General features: G+C 50.8%; 2 protein-coding genes across 3 annotated transcripts in view; one reads left to right on the plus strand and one right to left on the minus strand.

Annotated features, from left to right (window-relative positions):
- Positions 1 to 20,761, plus strand: part of COL4A2 (collagen type IV alpha 2 chain) — a 538,879-nt gene that overhangs the window by 235,113 nt on the left and 283,005 nt on the right. The gene's annotated exons all lie outside the window — the stretch shown is intronic.
- Positions 1 to 20,761, minus strand: part of COL4A1 (collagen type IV alpha 1 chain) — a 141,652-nt gene that overhangs the window by 6,130 nt on the left and 114,761 nt on the right. For both annotated transcript variants that reach the window (XM_049099369.1, XM_049099368.1), the window contains exons 29-49: positions 19,104 to 19,201; positions 18,005 to 18,155; positions 17,436 to 17,549; positions 16,620 to 16,787; positions 16,442 to 16,531; positions 15,457 to 15,609; positions 15,205 to 15,303; positions 15,011 to 15,100; positions 13,861 to 14,000; positions 13,310 to 13,436; positions 13,135 to 13,215; positions 12,626 to 12,724; positions 11,585 to 11,635; positions 10,066 to 10,251; positions 9,395 to 9,528; positions 8,078 to 8,150; positions 7,058 to 7,129; positions 5,812 to 5,940; positions 4,734 to 4,832; positions 3,574 to 3,786; positions 2,582 to 2,759 (exon numbers count right to left, since the gene is read on the minus strand). In XM_049099369.1, the coding sequence (XP_048955326.1) occupies positions 2,582 to 2,759; positions 3,574 to 3,786; positions 4,734 to 4,832; positions 5,812 to 5,940; positions 7,058 to 7,129; positions 8,078 to 8,150; positions 9,395 to 9,528; positions 10,066 to 10,251; positions 11,585 to 11,635; positions 12,626 to 12,724; positions 13,135 to 13,215; positions 13,310 to 13,436; positions 13,861 to 14,000; positions 15,011 to 15,100; positions 15,205 to 15,303; positions 15,457 to 15,609; positions 16,442 to 16,531; positions 16,620 to 16,787; positions 17,436 to 17,549; positions 18,005 to 18,155; positions 19,104 to 19,201 (2,545 nt within the window). The remainder of the gene's footprint in view (positions 1 to 2,581; positions 2,760 to 3,573; positions 3,787 to 4,733; positions 4,833 to 5,811; positions 5,941 to 7,057; positions 7,130 to 8,077; positions 8,151 to 9,394; positions 9,529 to 10,065; positions 10,252 to 11,584; positions 11,636 to 12,625; positions 12,725 to 13,134; positions 13,216 to 13,309; positions 13,437 to 13,860; positions 14,001 to 15,010; positions 15,101 to 15,204; positions 15,304 to 15,456; positions 15,610 to 16,441; positions 16,532 to 16,619; positions 16,788 to 17,435; positions 17,550 to 18,004; positions 18,156 to 19,103; positions 19,202 to 20,761) is intronic.

Below are 20,761 nucleotides of genomic sequence, written 5' to 3' on the forward strand. Positions count from 1 at the left end.
AGGCTGAGGCCACAGAGGGGCGTGTGAGAGCCAGGGCTAGAGCGCAGCTCCCTTGCTCTCCCGGCAGAGGCCGTGCCACCAGGACAATTAAACAATCAGCGGCTCGCGATGACTCATGTGTGCGGGGAGCCAGAAATGTCTGTTCTGTTCTCAGGACAAAGGGAGAGAAGTTGCCAGCTTTTCTGCTTAACACGAAAGGATTTTGTGTTATTAACTCTTTCTAAAAGAGCTTTAGGAGCTCCCCCCAAAGTAAGCCCAAAGTCCTGAGACCTCGGGCAACCTCTCAGTGACAGTAACCATGGAAACCACGGGCTCAGAGACCAGAAGTGGGCAGCACCATTCCAAAGGGAAGGAGAGTCTTCCATGTTCTGTCTCCCTTTCTGATATTTCCTACCCATTTCTTCTCCTAACTCTGGGAAACGAACTAGGGGTGATGGAAGGGGAGGAGGGCGGAGGGTGGGGGTGACTGGGTGGCGGGCACTGAGGGGGGCACTTGACGGGGATGAGCACTGGGTGTTATTCTGTATGCTGGCAAATTGAACACCAATAAAAAATAAATTTATTATTAAAAAAAAAAAAACAAAGGGAAAGAGAGACAGGGTGGGCTTCGGGGGCAGCGGCTCGAGGGCATGACTGGTAACGTCCCCCCGCACTGAGCTGCTGTGGGTTCCCTAACAGGTGTAAGAAGCTGAAATGCATGATGCTGACATTTACGAAGTTCATGCTTCCGGGTGGGGGTCTTCCTGAGAGTCAGTAAGGGGTCCGCAGGGAACAGCAAATCTCAGACACGCGCTTCTCATGGACATGACTTGGGAATACTGCAAACGCATGCCACAGCCCCTCCCTCAACCAAATCAAGGTCAGAGGTCAGTTTTATCAAGGAGGTAAATAACAAACAAACATGAATAATCGTTTTCTACCTGTGATCCAAGGCAAGCTAAATAAAAACACAAAGGTGGTTAGTTTTCCTCCTGGTGCAGGCGGAAAGGTTCTGCACGAGGACGGTCTCAGCAGAGCAAGTCACAGACACTCAGTGGCACATGTGCACAACCGTCCGTTTTGAAAGGTGCCACTCAAAAGTGTAGTGAACCATTTTTCCCATTTTAAGACCCATAAAGGGAGCTTTCTTACAGCTCAAAAGAAAAATCAAAGAAAGCTATCAGGAGATATTTTAATGTAAGTCCTTCAAAAACCTATGGTTTTCCTAATCTCGTAGGGCATCTTCGGCCCTTCTGCCCCCGGGTCCTCGTCTGTGGTCCAGCTCCCCCAGATCGTCATCTGCCAGGACCTGTTGCCCCCACATGCCCTTGCAGAGCCAGAGGAGCCAGAAGGGCCTGTCCTCCGCCAAGACCCAAACTGGCCTCGGGGCTCCCAGGACCGGCTCCAGCACACTTCCTGCTCACTCTTCCTCTGAACACAGGACCTTGGCATATCTTTCTTCCTGGTCAAAAGCTGCTTGGTTCTTTAGAGGGAATGTAGAAAGGCTAATAATAAGGTTAGTCCTTAGGCTAATAATAAGGTTAGTCCTTACTCTCACTGTCCTGGGGCAAAACTATCTTGCCTAGTCACTCTGCTCATCCTTTATTATCTTAATTTGTTACAAAATAAAACTAGAGGATAGCTTCTTAGTCAGATGGAGTCAAACCTTTGCCACTTTTCTATGACTTCTGCTTAGAGCTAAGGAATCAGCTTTTAATTAGAAGGGATGAAGCAAAAATAGGATGATTATGTACTTCTCAGTCATAATAACTTCCATTTCCCACCTTATTTCCTACCAGGCAGACTCTGGGACACCCGAAAACCTACTCCAGACATTAATTAGTGTGGAAAGCACGTAACTGGGAAGCTGCTCAGTCAAACAAATAAATTGTCAGTGGGAATTCACCCTAAGGGAGCAAAAGCTGGTGGGGTGGAAGGATCTGAAAGAACCTTAATACGTACACATCTGTACGTATACAATGAAGCTGTATGATCTTCCTGGGTATAAACGACAGATACACAGTGTGTCTGTGGTATTACATAGACACCTCACACCCATATTGGAGTTCCTGCACTGAATGCCACTGAACTGTGCATTAAGAAATGGTTAATGCCACTGAACTGTGCATTAATTTCACATGGTGTCTCTTTTACCACAATTAAAAATAACAAAAAAAATTTTTTTGATTTTACGGGGTTGGGGCAATTCAGAAGAAAAAAACCTGAAAAGGCTCCTTAAAGAGACAATTATTTAACAAGACAAAGTTGAGAGTGCTGTTTCTGTGGCTGCCGAGGACTCCAGGGGCATCACTTCGAGGGAGGAAAGGTGGCCACCCCTTTGCCTTGCACGGAACAGGAATTCTCCCCCAAAGCTGGGCATCGCCTCTCCAAGGCAGCACAACATCATTTTGAAGAGGAGAGCTAACTCTTATATCAGATGCTTTTATGCCTGACTTGTGTTATAGATCTGATTTCACAATCAATACACTGAACGGCAGTGGGTCGAACGTTTTTGGGGGAAAATTTTTAAAAAACCAGAAACAATCTCTGCCTAGTGTACGAGTGGTTTTCCTTCTCCAATCCTAAAGCCACTCGGACTCACCTGCTAATAAATGGCCTGATGTTGTCCCCGGCGATGGGCGCCATGGACATGGGCATGGGCTCCGGCGTGGATAGCCAGTAGGAGTAGTCGTTTCGGGAGGCGAAGTTACACACGTTGTTGATGTTGCAGAAAAGGAAGGGCATCGTACTGAACTTTCGCAGACAGCTCCCCGCCGTGCCTAGAGCCATGGGGAGAGACAGCATCAAGGGCTGGCTTTATCATCAGTCCAACTACGTGCAACGTAACCATCACAACGGAAATGACAGTGTTTTAAATTGTAAACAGGAGGAAGTAAATACACACACAGACTAAGGTGATTGTAAATGAGCATTAGATTAAAGTATTATGTACGATATTTTAATTAAAGGAGAGAAATCTTTTTATAAACCGGAATTCCAAAAGAAATTTAACAGGTGGCTCCTTGTTCGATGGACAGTAACAACCTCGATGATGCCTTCGACAACAGTTTTGCCAAAAATGTAGGTTCTCTTTACTGGGCTGCTTGTTTCGGAACTCCATAGAAGTCAGAGGTGTGTGTGTCATTAAACCTAACTTGGGGAAGGGTGTCCAGAGGGGACTAGAGAAGTGACAGCCAATGGGCAGCCTTCTGAGTGAAACGAACAAGAGGGATGGGGCTTGGGGTGTGCAGAGCAGTTCTGGGCGGGGGAACATGCACATTTTTTAGAATGGGCACCAGCAAAGCTACCCTATTTTAAGACTCTCAACACTAAATGTGAAGTATGTGCTCCAGAAATCTTGACCTACTTGATAATTTGAAGAAGAAATGGAAAGCTGCATTAATTTAAAAGGTTCAAAGACTCAGCCTTTATTACATTTGCTTGGCTTCCCTTTGTAACGTGGTAGCTGCTGAACTGGTGGTTTGTTTTGTATGGAAGGAGGGAACTGCATCTTTGTGATGCCCTGAAGCACAGGACACCTGGGCATGCCATGACTCTACGTCAGATGAACACCCTTGTCCCCACCATTCTCACCCAAGTCCTGGCCATGGGCTCGTTCGTTGCCTTGCACGTAGAGCAAGGAGTACCCGTGGTAAAGAATTTTGGTCCCAGGTGGACACTGTGGGTCGTCTGTTGTTTGACTGTGCCTAGTCACGAGGAAGCCATGGTCCACAGATGGGGTGCCCGGGGGACCCATGGATCCTGGCAACCCATCAGGGCCTGGCGGGCCTGGAAACCCTCTTGGACCTGGAAGAGAGAGAGCAATGAGCTTCTCTGGCTACGAGCAGGCACCCCTGAGAGGCTTCAAGGAGTCCTAAGTACAACCACCTCCATGCTGCCCCAGTTTCTCCTTTCTACAGACCACCCGAGATGTTCTATAGACAGTGCTGGGTGCAAAGCAGATGCTCAGAAAATGGAGTCCAATGGGTAAGAGTAACATGTGAAAAGGAACACAGGAGTAAGTAAAATAAATGCCAGGACCCAATGCATGTCACTTAGACAACATTTTGGGGCTCCTCTGAAGAAGGATCACAGAAATTATCAGAGCAAAACCTCCTTCCTTTTAAGCTGGCTTCCCTCCCACGGCAGCCCAGCAATGCACATGGGAATAGGGCAGTAAGGGCCTGGGGCTGGCACTGTGTCCTTCTGTCCCCTGGGTCCCTAAGCTCCCTGCAGAGCTGCTCAAGGACCTTTTGCTGGGCTGGACCCCTGGCCCCACTGGCCAATGCCCTCAGCTTGCAGCATCCCAGTCACGATGGGGTAGCTGAGTGTTGGCTTCCTCGGGAAGCAGATCCACTGTGTCCTGTGCAGGACAGTGGCCTCGTGGTCAGCACTGACATTACCATCTATTTCCACTTGTCTATTGCCCAGATGGAGTTTCTGTAGCTACAGCCTGCTCCCCCCTGAGGAAACTGCAGGCGTCCCTGCTGGCCTTCTTTCAACAACATCTGGGAAACCCCCGTGCTGGTGGATCGACATCTATCTCTCCACACAGAAAAAAGGATGACAACCCTTTAGCTCCTCTGTAAGACCTTATTTCCTCTTGAAAAACAAACAAACAACAAACTTGTTTAGAAACCTGTCAAGTAACGTTTCCAATTCCATTGTGCAGATCTGTGCACACCTGAGCTTCCCTGCTTCTAACCTTAGGAGGGGTGGAGGGTGGCTGGGGCGGGGGGCCGCAGTGAACCTACCAGGGGGGCCGAAGGGTCCAGTCTCTCCTTTCTGGCCAGGGGCACCGTCAAAACCAGGAATACCTGGTGGTCCAGGTAAGCCCACGGATCCCGTCACACCTGTAGGAAAGGGAAAGGAACTCGAGACCCGGTCCTGGAAGGCAGCAGGCTACATCTTTCCCTTCCCTTCTGGAATGTGTCCTTAGCCTCCCCCAACCCCCACAGGCGGCCGTGAGCAGCACTGAGAGCACTCTCCCCGGCAGCCAGGGGCCCCTCCCGCAAAGCCGTGTCTACACCACCCAGGGCCTCAGCCCAATTGGCGTCCTCCGGCCATGAGCTCCACCATCCAATCTGAAGTCCTCTGGCTGCTCGCTGCTACTATGTGGTGCACAGTTTGGGAAGAGGTGGTTTCATGGGGGAGAGGTTAAGGCTGTGACACATCTTTGTGTTCTTGAGCATCTCCCCCAGGCCACATATCTGTGTCTCAAGTAATTCCCATGCAATGGGTATACCCGCTTGGATAGATTTTTGTTTTCAGGTGCATCCTTTACTTGCAGGTGGTTTAAAGTTAGATTTTCATGGCTGCCCCCTCTCAGCTGGAGAGCTTTCCTTCCCCTTTATCTTCCACCCACCCTCTGGCTCCTGTAGTAGGAAGTGTTCGGCCTAACTAGGCAGGATGTTCTGGGTCAGGTGTCGGGGACGCTGGGCACAAGCACGAGCCACTCGCTGTCAGCTGGCTGGGACTCCTAGGCCGCTGTCAGGGTCCGTTCTCACAGTTCTAGACCCTTGTCTCCCCCAACCCTGATCTTCTTGCTGGAAAAAGCAGCCTCTCTGCCTGCAGCCCAGGTTTCCTGAGTGAGCACAGAGGTGCTGAACCACACATTCCTCCAGCTTCTCCTGAACTTTGTTTTGGCCTCTTTAGTTCCCTCAAAAACTTCATTAGGTTCTGATATCCACTGAAGGAAAACAAGAAAGTCCTATTCCAATATGTGTCTGTACAGTCCCTACCCGGAGACCCTTATGAGACACACACATGCGGAGGAGAGCCTGCGGGTCCCCCAGCCCCCACACCTCCCCTTCACAGTTCGGCTAGTCTTACCTTGCTGTCCTTTGGGGCCTGGAGGTCCCGGGAGCCCCTTCAGACCTGCAGGACCCTCCGGACCAGGAAGCCCTGGGTCGCCTTTGACGATGTCATAGGGCCCTGGGGGACCCGGGGGACCAGGAAGGCCTGTGGAAATCAAAGGTGCCAGTGATCACTATTGCCAACATTCACAGGAGAAACGCCCCACATGAAACCCAATCCAAACACAAGGTTTCTCAGAATCCGATCAGTATCAAAAACACAAGTCACAGATCCTCGTAAGACATACACGTATCTGCACACTTCTGTTATTTCACATAAAATCCTGAATCTCGGGCCTGGAACTGACTGACATGGGGGCCTTTAGGATAAACTGGCCGCTGGGTTTTGGAATCCCCAACAACGGCCATGCAGCCCTCAGCTGTACAGACACAGCCGGTGAAGCTCTGTTCCTCCTGGGATCCTACCTGGGACCCAGAAGGCTGCGATGTTGTGAGATCAGAAGGCTTCTTCCACTTCTCTGAAATCTGCCTTACGTACGTTACAACCACTCCAATGACACATAAACTTAATCCTTCTGCATGACAGCTCTTGCGAGATGAGTAGCAGCCAGAGTCTGCAAAGGCTCTGTGTCTGCCCCAGTCCTGCCTCTTTAAGACAAACATTCCCCATCCTCTCCTGCCCTCCACACACATCTTTCCCATGTCTTTTGTTCCTGACATCACACTGCTCACTGAGTCTCTTGAAACGTGATTCTGAAAATTAGACACAGCCCTAGAAATACAGTCGGCCAGGCAGAAACTAGAATGGGATGCCTGCTGTACTTAAACTCTTTCCACCGGAGACCTCCTTGGAGTGTGGGAGCCGTCGCATGTCACGATGGTGGAGAAGCCAAGGAAGAGTCTTCTCTGTGTACAGCTACTTGCTGCCCAGCCCCCACTCGGCCCATCCATGCCAGACTGAGCTTCTCCCCACAACAGCCAGGGGGTCGGGCTCCCGAGCCTGTGCTGTGAATCCTGAGTCTGTCCTGCTTCCTCCACTGGATCTACCTCCTAGATCTAATGAGCGTGACTTTCAAGACATGTCACTGGTGAGAATGTCGACCAGATTAGCCAAACACAGCAGTCCTGACAAGCTACCAAAGAATTTTTAATCAACTGTTTCCTAGTAAAACACAAGCCTTTCACATCTGTAAAACCAAACACCCTAATGCCATGAGCTCAAACCATCGGGAAGGCCCCACCCTCACAGCAAGAGCTCCTACCTTTACTTCCAGGGAAGCCCTGGTCACCTTGATCGCCCTTGGCTCCCTGCAGGCCAGGGAGACCTTTCTGACCTGGAGGAAAGAAGAATGTTGTCAGCACAGAATTCCCAACTATATGTGGGCACGGGCACGCACATGCATGTAGGCACACATACCCATCACAAGTATGTCCACATACACGCATACCTGGTACCTGTGTGCCCATGTATACACACAAACAAACACACACAGTGAAAATAGCTCTGGTTAGTTCTCGGGGAAGAAAAGAACATTACTTCTGGTCATAATGAAACCCTTCTTTCTAGAACCTAGAAGTCACATTTTTCCAAACATGCAACAAAACATACAATGATTACAGTCGGGGCCGGGGTATGTGAATCTGTTTTTGGACAGAACAATCCAGTTCCCACGTGTTCCCAAATAGACCCCAAGACACCTGCAGGCTGAGAACTTGTCTTATTCACCCATCACTCATATGTATCCGGTTCAGCAGTGAAACCCAGAGTGCCTGGAGGCTGGGAGGCACCCAATCAATGCGCTGAATATGTTAATTAATGAGTGCCCCAAATCCATGATTTCTCATTGATACACAAATGACTGAGATGCAAATTATCCACTGATTCTTTTTTTTTTTTTAAGATTTTATTTATTTATTCAGGAGAGACACACACAGAGAGAGAGAGAGAGAGAGAGAGGCAGAGACACAGGCAGAGGGGGAAGCTGGCTCCCTGCAGGGAGCCTGACGTGGGACTCGATCCCGGGTCTCTAGGATCACACCCTGGGCTGAAGGCAGCGCTAAACCGCCGAGCCACACGGGCTGCCCTCACTGATTCCTAATAAGAAGATCAGAGCTTCTTCACACAGCCATTCACTGGGTGATAAAATCAGGGTGCCGCAGCATGAAATAGCATTTCAACCGAGAGAGAACACCAATTTGCACCATAATCAGGCCGGCCTATCAGCATGAGAGGGCCAGTGGTTAGGTTATGCCTCTAAGCAGCACCTCCACTACTGTCTTACCTTGAAATCCTGGAACTCCAGGAGGTCCCATATCCCCCTTCGAGCCAGTGATGCCTGGAGAGCCTCCAATCCCCTAGACAAGCAGAGAGAATGTCAGGCAGGAACTGCTCAGGAAATGGCAAGTCTCTCAGTACTCTGGTGGTAGGGAGGCTGGGGCAGGCCTTCGGCGTTCTGCAAAGTAATCTGGTGAACAAATGGTGCCTTGTGCTTTCTTGAGTGACATGAAGGATGACAAAATCTCCATGTGCGTTTACACTAGGAAGCTGGAAGTCCTAACACCTTGCCTCATTCACTTTGCCCCACTCCTTGTCCATCTACATGGTAAACTCCACACAGCACATCTGCCGTCCCCAGCCCACAGCACGGCAGGCGCCGTGATCAGATCTGGGACCCCCTGAACATGTGTTACCGCGACATACCAATCTTTCAGCACCAAACTACCTTCTGGAAACTTTCCTCCAAACACTCAGGCATAATGCACTTTCTTTAGCATTATCTTGCTATCTTATCTGAAAAGTGATTTTATTTAATTTTTAAAAAAGATTTTATTTATTCATGACAGACACAGAGAGAGAGGCAGAGACCCAGGTAGAGGGAGAAGCAGGCTCCATGCAGGGAGCCCGATGTGGGACTCGATCCTGGGTCTCCAGGATCACACCCTGGGCTGAAGGCAGGCGCTAAACCACTGAGCCACCCAGGGGTCCCCTGAAAAGTGATTTCAAATATGGAGAGAAGAAAACAGCCAGAGGAGGATTATGTTTCTTTATGGATGTGGCATCATTCGTGTATTTTACACATATTATCTCATTTTCTGGCTATTTCAAAAATACTTCCTCCTCTCGCTCCTCTCTCAGTATATATACTCTAAGTTGTGCTGTTTCTCACCTGTATGTTTCTTTGCTTTACCTTATTTTAAAAAGCATCACAATGAAAACATGCACAAATACAGATATGTGCGTGCACACACACACACACACACACACACAGAGCCACTAACAACACTAAAATACTGAGTGTACTTCTCTTACTGAGGCTTGCTGTTTGGATCAGGGGTGCCAACAGATTTCCTCACCCAGGCACTGAGCTGCAATCCCCAGTATTGTAACATCCCCTGTAACGGTTCTTATAAAACCAGACCAGAAAAAGTGTTGTGCTCGCAGGCTACGATGTCAGGAAAGATGGCCCAAGACCAGCAATAAGCAGGAGCCCCTCCGGAGAGGATTTAAGAGTGTCACACCCATGTACACACACATATGCACATACATGAGTTGTGCTGTGACCCTATTCACACACAAGACCGACACACGGACGACTCACAGGCAGGCCCTGGAATCCTGGCTCTCCCTTGGGCCCTGGAGCTCCGGGAGCCCCCGGCCACCCTGGGTTTCCTTTGTCACCTTTGAGTCCATCAAGCCCAGGGAGCCCTGGAGGTCCCACAGGTCCCGGAAGCCCTAACGGGAGACAAAAAGTCACACATGTGAGGTTAGAGGGTGATCTAATGTACAGGTGTCTTCACCTCCACCTACCTGCCGCCACCAGGGGCAACCACCCCGTACAAGCCATGTGAGCCCCACAAAAATCCCACAGGTCCTAGAAGGGATCCTCCTATCGACAGGCGGAGACTCTGATGTGGATATCCCAACCTCAGCACCCAGTCCCACCATCAGATGGGGAGTGAGATGTACCAGGATGCCCACCGGGTGGAAAGCCATCACGGTGGCATCTGTGCTCCTGTTGTTCCCTGTAACGGCTCATCTTCCTCTGATCACCTGTCATATCTACCAAATCCCTTGACAGGAAGGACGCTGGGGAGCAGTGACCCAGTGGAGGCCAAACAACAGGGGTCCCCGAATATCAGAAGCAGTTTCTAGCTGCAGTCAACGCTGCAAAAATCTAGGTTAAAAACTCCGTTGAGGATTTAAGGGTTTCCATTTGTCACATCTGTGCCTTGCGCTGGACCTGGCTCTGACCCCGTCAGACACCCTTACCTGGTAGGCCGGGTTGACCCTGCGGGCCTCGGTCTCCCTTGGGTCCCTCCACAGCGTGGCCTGGGGCTCCAGGCAAGCCTGGCTGTCCTTGCGGCCCCGGGGGGCCCAGGAATCCTGGCTCTCCTTTGGATCCGGGAATGCCTGGACTCCCGGCCTGTCCCGGGAATCCCACATCACCCTTTGAGCCTAAACAACAACAACAACAATTTGAGAAGGTGGCAAAAGGCAGGGGAAAAGAGGAACCATGGCACAGGGACAAGGAGGGAGCAGCTTCCGGGAGGCATCAGGGTGGTGTGGGGACAGGGGCAGGAGGTGGACAACTAGAGCTGCGTGCCCTCTCCCTGTGTTACTAAGTGACATGCTAGACCCTGACCACAGTCTATCTAGGATCTTCCCAGCCGTCATTCTTTATACTTCTTTAAAAAAGATTTTATTATTTGAGAGAGAGAGAGCATGAGCAGGGGGAGCGGCAGGCAGAGGGGAAAGGGAGAAGCAGATTCCCCGCTGAACAGAGAGCCCGATGCAGGACTCGATCCCAGGACTCCAGGGTCACTACCTGATCGGAAGGCAGACTCTCAACCGCTGAGCCACCCAGGTGCCCTCTTTACACTTTTTAGAGGAAGTGTTTAGCCGCAAAGCCACTGGACTATAAGCTTAGAGGAGTCTGCAAGCAACCACACTGCTAACCTAAGGGCTTCTTCCCCTACAGGTGAATGAATAAAGAAGCTACAGTACAGCCACAGCATGGAGAGCTGCTTGGCAAGAAACAGGAGGGAATGACTGGCACAAGCCGCCACACCCATGAATCTCAAACTAATTATGCTGTGGGGGAAAAGGCAAGCTAAACAGAGTGAAATACAGAGGATTCTGCTGATATAAAATCTACAAAATGCAAGCTAATCTACGGTCCCAGGAGACAGACCAAAAGGTGGTTGGGGATGGCAGTGGTGGGCAGCAAGAGCAAGACAGGATGGCAAAGCAGTCTAGGAAGCTTGTGGGGTGATGGATGTGTTGACCTTCTTGATTGTGGTGACACTCTCACACGTGTGCATATTCACCAAAGACTTCCCAAATGGCACCCTCTACATATGTGTAGTTTATTGTATGCCAATGATAGAAACACAGTAATGAACTGCTTCAAAGTTTTTAAAGTAAGAAGTTATAGGGGAAAAAAATCCCTGCATGTGTAGTTTCTAACGTATTACTCCAAAGTTGCTAATTATTAAATACCAAAATTCTAGAATTATTTCAATGAAACAGAATCAATGCCAAAACCGGCCACAGGGCCCCTCCTTGTGATTCTTGTCTTGCTTTTTCAGAAGACAATGAATTGAAGACAATGCACTGGACAGTGGTTAGTCAGGGGCCAGGAGCAGGCACAAAGGAGACCATCCCAGAGCCAACATCTGTCACCCCCGCCCACTGCTTCCTCGCACCCACTGCACTTGCTCTGCTGGTGCTATGTGCATCAGCTGTTAGTGGGAAAGGACGAATGTGTCTTGTGTCTCGCAGACCTTACCTTTCTCTCCTTTGGCCCCTGGAAACCCTGGGAATCCTCTTCCGGGCAGCCCTGAAAGAGAAGGGTTAAAAAAAAAAGCAGGTGATCTGCAAGTACAGCACAAAACACTGTCTCAACTCTGCAATACCACGTGCTCTTTGTAGGATACACGTAATCAGCTCATCATACTTCCTAGGACAATCCCATCCCATGGCTGTTCTAAGATGCCCTGGATCATTCAGCACTTCTCTTAACTGTCAGCACATAACCATGATGGGATGAGTAGAGACAATCTTACAAATAAGTGCGTATTTTCTACAACTGTCTAGAGACTCACAAATTGGCTTTTCTCAGATGACCATCCAACCAACAGCCTTTCTCAAGGGAGGCGGGGGAGCCAGAGGCATTTGGGGGCAGTAGACACTGGAAAGCCCACTCATGTGAGCAAGGGGCTTGTGGGAAGATGACATGGGGAAAGGACACGTGGGGCATTTAATGAACTGGTTTTATAAGAAAAGGAATGTATGCAATATAAACGTAAGGTGTACAGAAGCAAACGATGAACTTCAGAAAGCGGTGGACCCTGACTGCAATCTCCCGGACGCTCCTTTCCCTGATGCGGGGTCATGGATCTCAGATTGTGTCACCCCGCTGCTACACACGGAGTCTACCACGTACATGATTCTCACCATCGGAGCTTGTAGCCCCCAAGGTGACAGGGGCAGATTTGGGGGATGAGAAATGTTCCCAGGACCCTTTCTCGAATGGGGAAAGGCCAGCAGAAGAGGAACAGCCTGGGCTCTTTCTGTGTGTCTCTCTCACACGCCACTGGGAATTCAGGGCAGGTGCCCCCAAGTGCTGGAGGCATTACTGAACGCCCCCACCCATCTTCTGACCCCAGCCTCTCCCCTTGTCCACATCAGTGTTCAAACAGCCATTAGGACACATGGGGCAGATGTCACTTTGTACCCAGCCCCAGTCACTAGGCATGGACTGAGAGTCTGAGCAATGTGGACCCTAGAGGAGCATCTCGTCCTGCAAGGGAGCAGGAGCTGGGCATACCTGGTTCACCCTTCTCTCCCACTGACCCTGGGATTCCATCACTGCCGGGCTCCCCTTTTTGGCCGGCTGGGCCTGTGGGGCCAGGCTGCCCAGGAAGACCTTGGAGAGAAAAGCCACATTAGTCAGGCAGAGACACTCTCACGGCACCTGCTCTGCATGCAAGATGCTCCTTCCTGACATTCCCTCAGGGAGCTGCTACCCCCAGCACCCCTGGGCCCCCAAGGAACATACATCAAGCTCCCACAACACACAACCTACTTCTGGAACCTACTGGAGCTAGCTACACAGCCAGCTCAGCAACTTTGGTTCTAACTCCTAACTGGTGGCTAGGCCTCCAAAAGACCATGGAAGCCCCCAGATGTGGTGGTTTCATCTGAGATGTGGAGGGCTGGGCCCTCTGGGGACATTTTGAGGTCCATGACTCGCCACCTTGAGGGAAACTCTCAGCCTCGATGGCCCTGGCTTCGTGTCCACAGGCCCTCATCCGCGTTCTAAAAAGTGGTCTCTACCTGCTTCTCCTTTGATGCCAGGAATTCCATCTGATCCTGGGAGGCCTTTGTCACCTTTTTCTCCGGGCAGTCCAGGGCTTCCTGATGTGAAAAATAAGACACCGGAAGGCCATCAGTTTGGATCTTTGTCTGTCATCCTCAAACCCAAGTTCGGGAGGAGGCCTGGCTGACCTACCTGGATAGCCGACAGTCCCTGGCAATCCTTTGGGGCCTGGAGAGCCGGGTATCCCCGGAACGCCAGCGCTGCCTTTCTCTCCCTTCTCTCCAGGACTTCCCGGAAAACCCGAGATCCCTTGCTCTCCCTGTGAGTAGACATTGGCTCATTATTTTTATATCTGTTCCCGGACATGTGTTTGTGGGCGCCCTCTGGATAACAGTACACACTTTGGTGAAATCAGTGCTGCACTGGAGATTTCCATTTCCAGCTTTCTAACATACAATCTAAAGTCCATGTGCAAAAAACAAGGACAAACAGGAAACCAGAACGAAAGAACCAGCTTTCCGTTTCTACTGTTCACAGTCCTCTTCACCCCTGAGAACTTGCTACTCACTCTGCCTCTCTCCCAACAGCCTCTAGATTCTTCCCAAAGAAGGTGTGGTGGACAGGAGGGGGCAGGAGGGGTAATTTACAGTAAGTTGGGGAACCTGTTCTGTGTTATGAGTGACTTAACGTGCTGAGACTCTCAGATGGCCGGGACAGGAGGCTTCCAAGCAGGAGGCTGTTACCTTGTCCCCGGGCCGGCCCGGGATTCCAATGCCAGGAAGGCCAGCCTGCCCCTTCTCTCCTTTTGCTCCTTTCTCCCCAGGTAAGCCAGGGACACCCTGTGGGCCAGGGATTCCAGGCACACCTTTTTCTCCAGGCGTTCCTATAAACAGACAATGAAACGTGAATGTGTGCTTAGAGGGTACTCATATTAAAAATAAAACAGCACCTTGACAGCCGTCAAGAATGAGGTAAAAGAACACATATCCCTTCATTCATCAATCTCCTAGTTACGTAGACAGATGCCAGTCACCACAGCATAGTAGTGCCACACTAGGAAGCACCTGTCCTCTTTTAGAAACCATCATTTAATAAAGAGAGAGAAGAAATATACTAACCCCTTAGCATATTTATTTTCTCAGCAATATGACAAAGGGCTTTTATGTTCTTTATTCTACAATTGTAGCCCACTATCCAGAAGAATCTGAGGGGTTGTGAGGCAGGCCACCAAGAGTAGATGCATACCTGGTTTCATTATGTTATGTTGTTACCCAGACCTATTTACAAACAGGTGTAAACAGCAAGCCTGATGTTTCTATGTCAAATGGGAGTGATCAGATGCCTCTTAAAGGCATAGGGAGGGCCAACAAGGCTGGCTGCCCCGCTTGGCTTTCCCTTCCCACCCAGTTCTGAGAGGCACTAGCCCCGGACCCAGCACTCTCCACCTCTCACCAGCCTCCTGATGGGAGCAAACGCTGCTGGCAGAGCTGGGGCCAGTTCAGGTTTGGGGCAGAGGAGCCCAGAGATTCTTCTAGGCTGATACCAAAGGGTGCTAGCAGCTGGCCCACACGTAGGGAACCAGACTGCACTGGGGAGATTGTGACCAGGTGGACAGTCACTTGGAGGTAATCGAAGGTGACAGTAGGCAGCCCATGTTCTATTTTATTGAATTGTGATTTTTTTTTTTTTTAAGCAATGGTCACTCTGTCAGCCAAGTGCCACTGATCCCAAAGCAGGAGAACACAGAGAACTGAAGATGTGCATTTGTGTAAAAGACACATGTGCCAGGATTATCCCCTCAGGGCAATACTCATCACCCTACACACCTGTCTCAAGCAGCACAGGCACATTCTTTTCTTTAAAAAGAAGATACCTTATCTAAATCTGACATACCCGGTAGGCCCATTCCACCAACTGATCCTTTGGGCCCAGGGAGTCCAGGAGCACCCGGGGTTCCGCCAATGCCTGGGTCACCTTTAGGTCCTAGAAAAACAGAGAAATACCCACCAGGTTAAGGCCTATGAAAAGTGCTGACACTTCCCTAGCATGAGTTCCTACTGTGGAGAGAACCTGAACTTCACTCGTACCTGGCTGCCCAGGATGCCCTGCCTGGCCATCCTTTCCAGGCACTCCTGGGGTTCCAGGATCTCCCCGGGATCCTTTATCACCAGTTGGTCCAATTTGTCCTGCATATCACAGAAAAAAAGTCATAATGAGCCACGTGTGCTTTAAAGGCAAACTGTGGCAGAAACATAGGTTAGTTTGCTATCATCAGTGGAGAGCTGGTGGTCAGGCCTGTATTTCCAGCCCCACTGCCACTGGACCCTCTGGCCACTTACCTTTCTCTCCTTGGTCTCCCTTCTGACCCTTCATGCTGCCCATGTCCACCTTGTCCATGGAGCCAGGCTTGCCGGGCAGACCCACGTCACCTTTGTCCCCCTTGAAGCCAGGGTCTCCCCTGGGTCCCGAGGAGCCTGGGAAGCCGTGGTCTCCTGCAGAGGAAAGAGAGGACACGGCTGAAACTGGCCAGGGGTCTTGGAGGCAGTGACAGGTGTGGCGCTCCTTCTGCCTGGGAGAAGCCACTGCTGAGGGAGGAATGAGGAGCTCATAGCCTGTCCAAAAAGCAGCACAAAGGCATCACATGGCAGGTGTCTAAGCTACCCAGAAGAATCTGGCCCGGGGCAAATGACCAGGAAAAACATTTTTCAGTATTCATTATTTGCTGATAACTATAAAATATATGTGACTCTGCTTATTATCAGTTTAAATCTTTTACACTTACCCTGTTTCCTAAGGACTTTTATTATGCTTGTTCACAGCTCCCCTCAAGTCTATACAAAACCATCAAAATGGGAATTTCCTTGTTCTACTAACGAAATGACTATTTTTATATCTCACAAAGTCAATTTGTTAAAAAACTTATTTTTGGACCAATTTTAAATAAAAGGTAAGGAATAAAAATTAAGACTTCTAAATTTGCCCAGTTTACTAATTTGATTCTAAGGACTCCGTTTCTATGACCTCGTACAACTGAAGATCCCACCAATTCTAAAAAACAAAACAAAAACCCCTCAAGTGTGCCAATAAGGAGCACCTGAAAGCCTGCCTTCTCTCTGGTTTTGCAGAGCACAGCCCCTGCCCACACATGCACCGTTCACCATGAGTTCCCACTGGAGGAGGGGGTCTTCCCAACCCTTGTCTGACCTTCTGGACATATTTCCTCTGTCTCTTGCAATGAAATATGACCTATACCCATTTAGGAGTTTCCAAGAGACATGGAGACACAGACATAAGATGGGCTCCTCTGGAGTGCTGGCTCCCTACCTTTTTCTCCTGGCAATCCTGGCAGGCCTGCTGGTCCTGGGGAGCCAGGCTGCCCTGGGGTCCCCATGACGCCCATCTCTCCCTTGGGACCTGTGGCCAGATGGAAGGAGTGTAAACACTGATTGCAGATGCTATGGGTCCATGGACAGACAGGGGCAGGAGTGCACAAATCATTTACCTGGAAACCCTGGAACTCCCGGTGTGCCCTGCTGTCCAGGAAGACCAGGGAGCCCCGACTGTCCTGTCAGGCCAGGCAGCCCTTGGGACCCTTTATCTCCTTTGGGGCCTGGCATGTCCAGGCCTGGAAATCCGGGGAAGCCCTTCTCTCCTTTCACTCCAGGAGGGCCTGAGGTGAGCAAAGAGCAAGCACAGTTAGCAGGATCTGTGGGGAGCTCTGCGGGGCACCCTTTTGGGCTTAGCTGGAGCTTTCTGAGGGCCATATGAGTGTGCATACCCATGCTGGGGGCCAAGGGGCTCCCAATGTCCTGGGTAGCAGCGTTGGAAGCCAAGGTCTGGGTCTGAGACCATGCCCTCCTTTCTGCCATCAGTGGGGAGCAGTCACCCCTGCTAGCACCCCCAGGCCTCTCTGCAGCATTCGCTCGAAACACTAGCTGCCTTTCATCCATGTTCAGGGATCGTCTTGTCAGCCCACCAGCACTGACTTAGCTCCAGGACTAGTCACTAAAGGCAGCTCCTAGCCATGCACCAACTAGTTTACACATTATCCACAACTTACTAACCCCCCACGGAAAGGTAAGATGGAGACGCCAGTCATCTTAAAGGAGATAAAAGTGTCACTAAATAAGGGGAGGCTCCCTGGCACATGAACCAAGCCCAGTGGGAGGAAAAGACACAACTCTTCCTTTAAGTGAACAATCAGACTTGTTGTCACAAAGTGCCTCTTATTCACGAGGGGGCACTAATCCTGGGCCAATCCCTTCCCCTCTGTGAGCATGCCCTGGGGAGGAATAATTCTGGAAGGATGTCCCATCACCTGAGGACCCTGGTGGTCCCTGTCCTCCAGGGGGGCCCACTGCTCCAGGGGGGCCGATTCCAGGAACGCCCGGAGCTCCTTTGGGACCTTGTAATCCAGGTGGTCCTGGGTCACCTGAATGGGAAGAAATTGTCAATAAACTGCACATAGATCACAGCATGTTTCATAGCACAGGCTACCCACCCACATAATAAACCACAACACAAGACCATAAGCTCTAGCCTTTTACGATTTCCATCATTCATTCAACAGACATTGGCAGAACACCCAATAGGTGCTCCGCAGACACCAAATACACAGGCCCAGCCCCTGCTGCCATCTAGATTTGTCTGTAAGAAGTCACCTTGGGGCACTCAGGTGGCTCTTTGGTTGAGCATCCAACTCTGGATTTCAGCTCAGGTCATGATCTCAGGGTTGTAAGACACAGAGTCGGCTTGAAAGCCCCATTCTCTCGCTGCCCCTCCCCTTGCTCAAGCTTGTGCATGCTCTTTCCCTCTCTCTCTTGCTTGCTCACTCTAAATAAGTAAATAAATAAAATCTTAAAAAAAAAAAAAAAAAAAGGAAGTTACCTCTGATTCCCTGAAGGCCTGGGGGGCCAATAGCACCATGCTCTCCTGGAACGCCTGGTCCTCCAATGTTCCCCTTTTCCCCAGGTGTGCCAGGAATGCCGGGAAGACCAGGTAATCCTTTGAGTCCTGGCAGACCAATTCCTGGCTCTCCCTGGAAATTCCCAAAGCACAGAGAAGCCAACTCACCAGCATGTTCCATGATCTCATCAAGTCAAGGGCGTAAGTGCAGATGGTTAATAAGAACACATGTGCCCCTGCCCAAACCACACAGCCTCTACCTGCCTGTGTGCACACCTGCTCCATCCCAACAGTCTCTACCTGCCCGTGTGCGCACCTGCTCCATCCCCACAGCCTCTACCTGCCCTCCAAATAGAAAGGGAACAGGCCAGGCTAGCTCTTTCATTGGCAAGGTGAAACTACTACCCTTTCCCCTATTTCACATGAAGCCTTCCAGCAATTTCACTTCCTTTCCTTATAATCAGAACAGGAAGAGATGTAACCCTTGATCAGCTACACATGCCGAGCAGAATTTTCAAGTATTAGCAAAAGGCAGGGGATGTTTGAGGCAAGGAGAGTCCCGAAGTCATGCTAGCCCATGGGTCTCCAATCAAGGCCGTATTTTTTCTTGGGTGACATTCGGTAATGCCCAGAGATAGTTTTGGTTGTCACAGCTGGGGGTGAATGCAGGGTGTTCCTCTGGTGTCTCTGGTAGAGGCCACGGGGGAGGTGGCTAAAGACCCCACCATGTCCAAGGCAGCCCCCCAACAAAGAATTACTGGACCAGAATGTCAGTAAAACTAGACCGTCCTAGATGGCTTTCCCACAGCCTTCTCCTGCCATTCCCAGTAAGACACACACTGTACCCCGAGAGGCGGCACACACATAGGCAAGCACGAACTCCTAAAGCCAGAAGAAATGATTCTCCCACGAACACCAACTACCACGCACTATGCACTTCCTTCTTTTCTATCCTGTGCTATTTCTTTAATACACAAAGCACGCAGGTGCAATGTATCCCGATATTAATAAACCACAATCTATGTGTCTAATTCATAACAAGGATAAAGGAACAGCAATCCAGACAATACTCAGTACCCACCTTTTGGCCAGGCACACCTGGGTTGCCAGGTAAGCCATTAAATCCTGGGCGACCTGGACTCCCAGGAGGTCCCACGTCTCCAGGTAAGCCATCAACACCTGTATTGAAGAGTAAAAAAAGTCATTGATGTACTAATGCTATTCCCCACTTTCTTCACTTCTTTCATTCTTGCTCAGACGCCCCTGAACCGACTAGACTGGCCAACAACACGGAACCCTATTGAGGTGGTTCTAAGAGGAACATGAGGTCACCCTGGCCATTGGAGGAGCCACCTGCGCCAGCTGGGGCAGCCTGGGTGCCATGGACCTCATGCGGCACCAGCCATCCTTCCCGTCTCTCTCCCGCCTGTCCCCTCTTCCTTTCCTTCCTCTCAGTTTCTCCTCCTGTCCCACCTCCCGAACAAATCAGAGACCACCACAGCATGTGCAGCCTACGGTGGCACTCACACTCTGCAGCTGCATGTGTGGCCATGGTTGGGGCAACATAACCACCTTGTTCGAGAGCCCCACCCAGATCCACGGGAGCAGACCCGCATTTTCACAAGACGCCTTGGAATTCCCAGAAATGCTCCAGTTTGAACAGCACTGCTATAGACCATGGGTCCTTGAACGTGGCCACACCACAATGGATGTGCATGGTGCATTTAGTGATAGTCTGGGCCCCAACCCTACAGGGCCTGATGGGCTAATAGCTCCCCCATGGCTCTATTGTGCACGAAGTTTCCCCTGCAGGATGTGCAGGTCCATGGACCACAGTGATTTGCAAGTATGACCAGGTGCAAACCCGATCACACATGCTGTGGGGCTGTGGTATGAGGGTCTTGACAGAGTGGACCTAACCGCCCACCAGCATCCACACCGCCAAGCCACTTTGTGCAAGTGGGCAGCCAGCCTCCAATTAGGAGACCTTACCCGCTAACCTCTCCCTCTCGCGATGGCGGTGTGGCGCTCCCAGGAAAGCAGGTAGGGCTTGGGAACAGGTAAAAGGCCTGGCACTATCCCCGGGAACCTGGAGGGTCACTGAGGGCCTTCTGCTGTGTAAGCCTGACGGAAGTGGCCATGAGCGTATGTGTGGGCGTGACACAGTGCCCAGAGGAGTGTGGGGCTCGGCCCAGCCCCACACTGCCCAGCCGGCAGGTGTGACAAGCTAGGAGAGCTCTTTCCACTGGGTTTGCTCACGTGGCCAGTAAGACTGGGGTCAGGACACCGGCCCAAACAGGAAAGAGATGTTTCTTACTGTGCACAGCGCCTGCTCAGCCCTGGACCGAGGTCTGAGACGGCAAGTCCACGTCTGGGCCCACCCGCAGGATTGACAGACCCACAACCCAGGGAAGCAACAGAAACGGCGAAACTGTCCTTCTTACTGTCTTACTGTTTCCAAAAAGAAGTTGTGGTTCTAACACGTCAGTGCCCCACATGGATCCAGGCTCTGTGGTGTGGGGACCTTCTCCCCTGAGAGCAAAGCCCCCTCCCCGTGGTCCCCAGCTCCCCACCCTCTGATCCAAATCCAGCCTGGCACAGCTCCGACTGCTCTGTGCATCTCCTGCACCAAGGAGGAGGCCCAGCTCCCCTCGCAGGTGGCTGCGGATCCTATGGTCACAACCCGCTTCCAGCCAACCCGCGCCACTGGGAGGCGCTGCTTCCCCCACCACCTCAGTA

This window comes from Canis lupus, chromosome 22, assembly GCF_003254725.2.
Source record: "Canis lupus dingo isolate Sandy chromosome 22, ASM325472v2, whole genome shotgun sequence".
Lineage (NCBI taxonomy): Eukaryota > Metazoa > Chordata > Mammalia > Carnivora > Canidae > Canis > Canis lupus.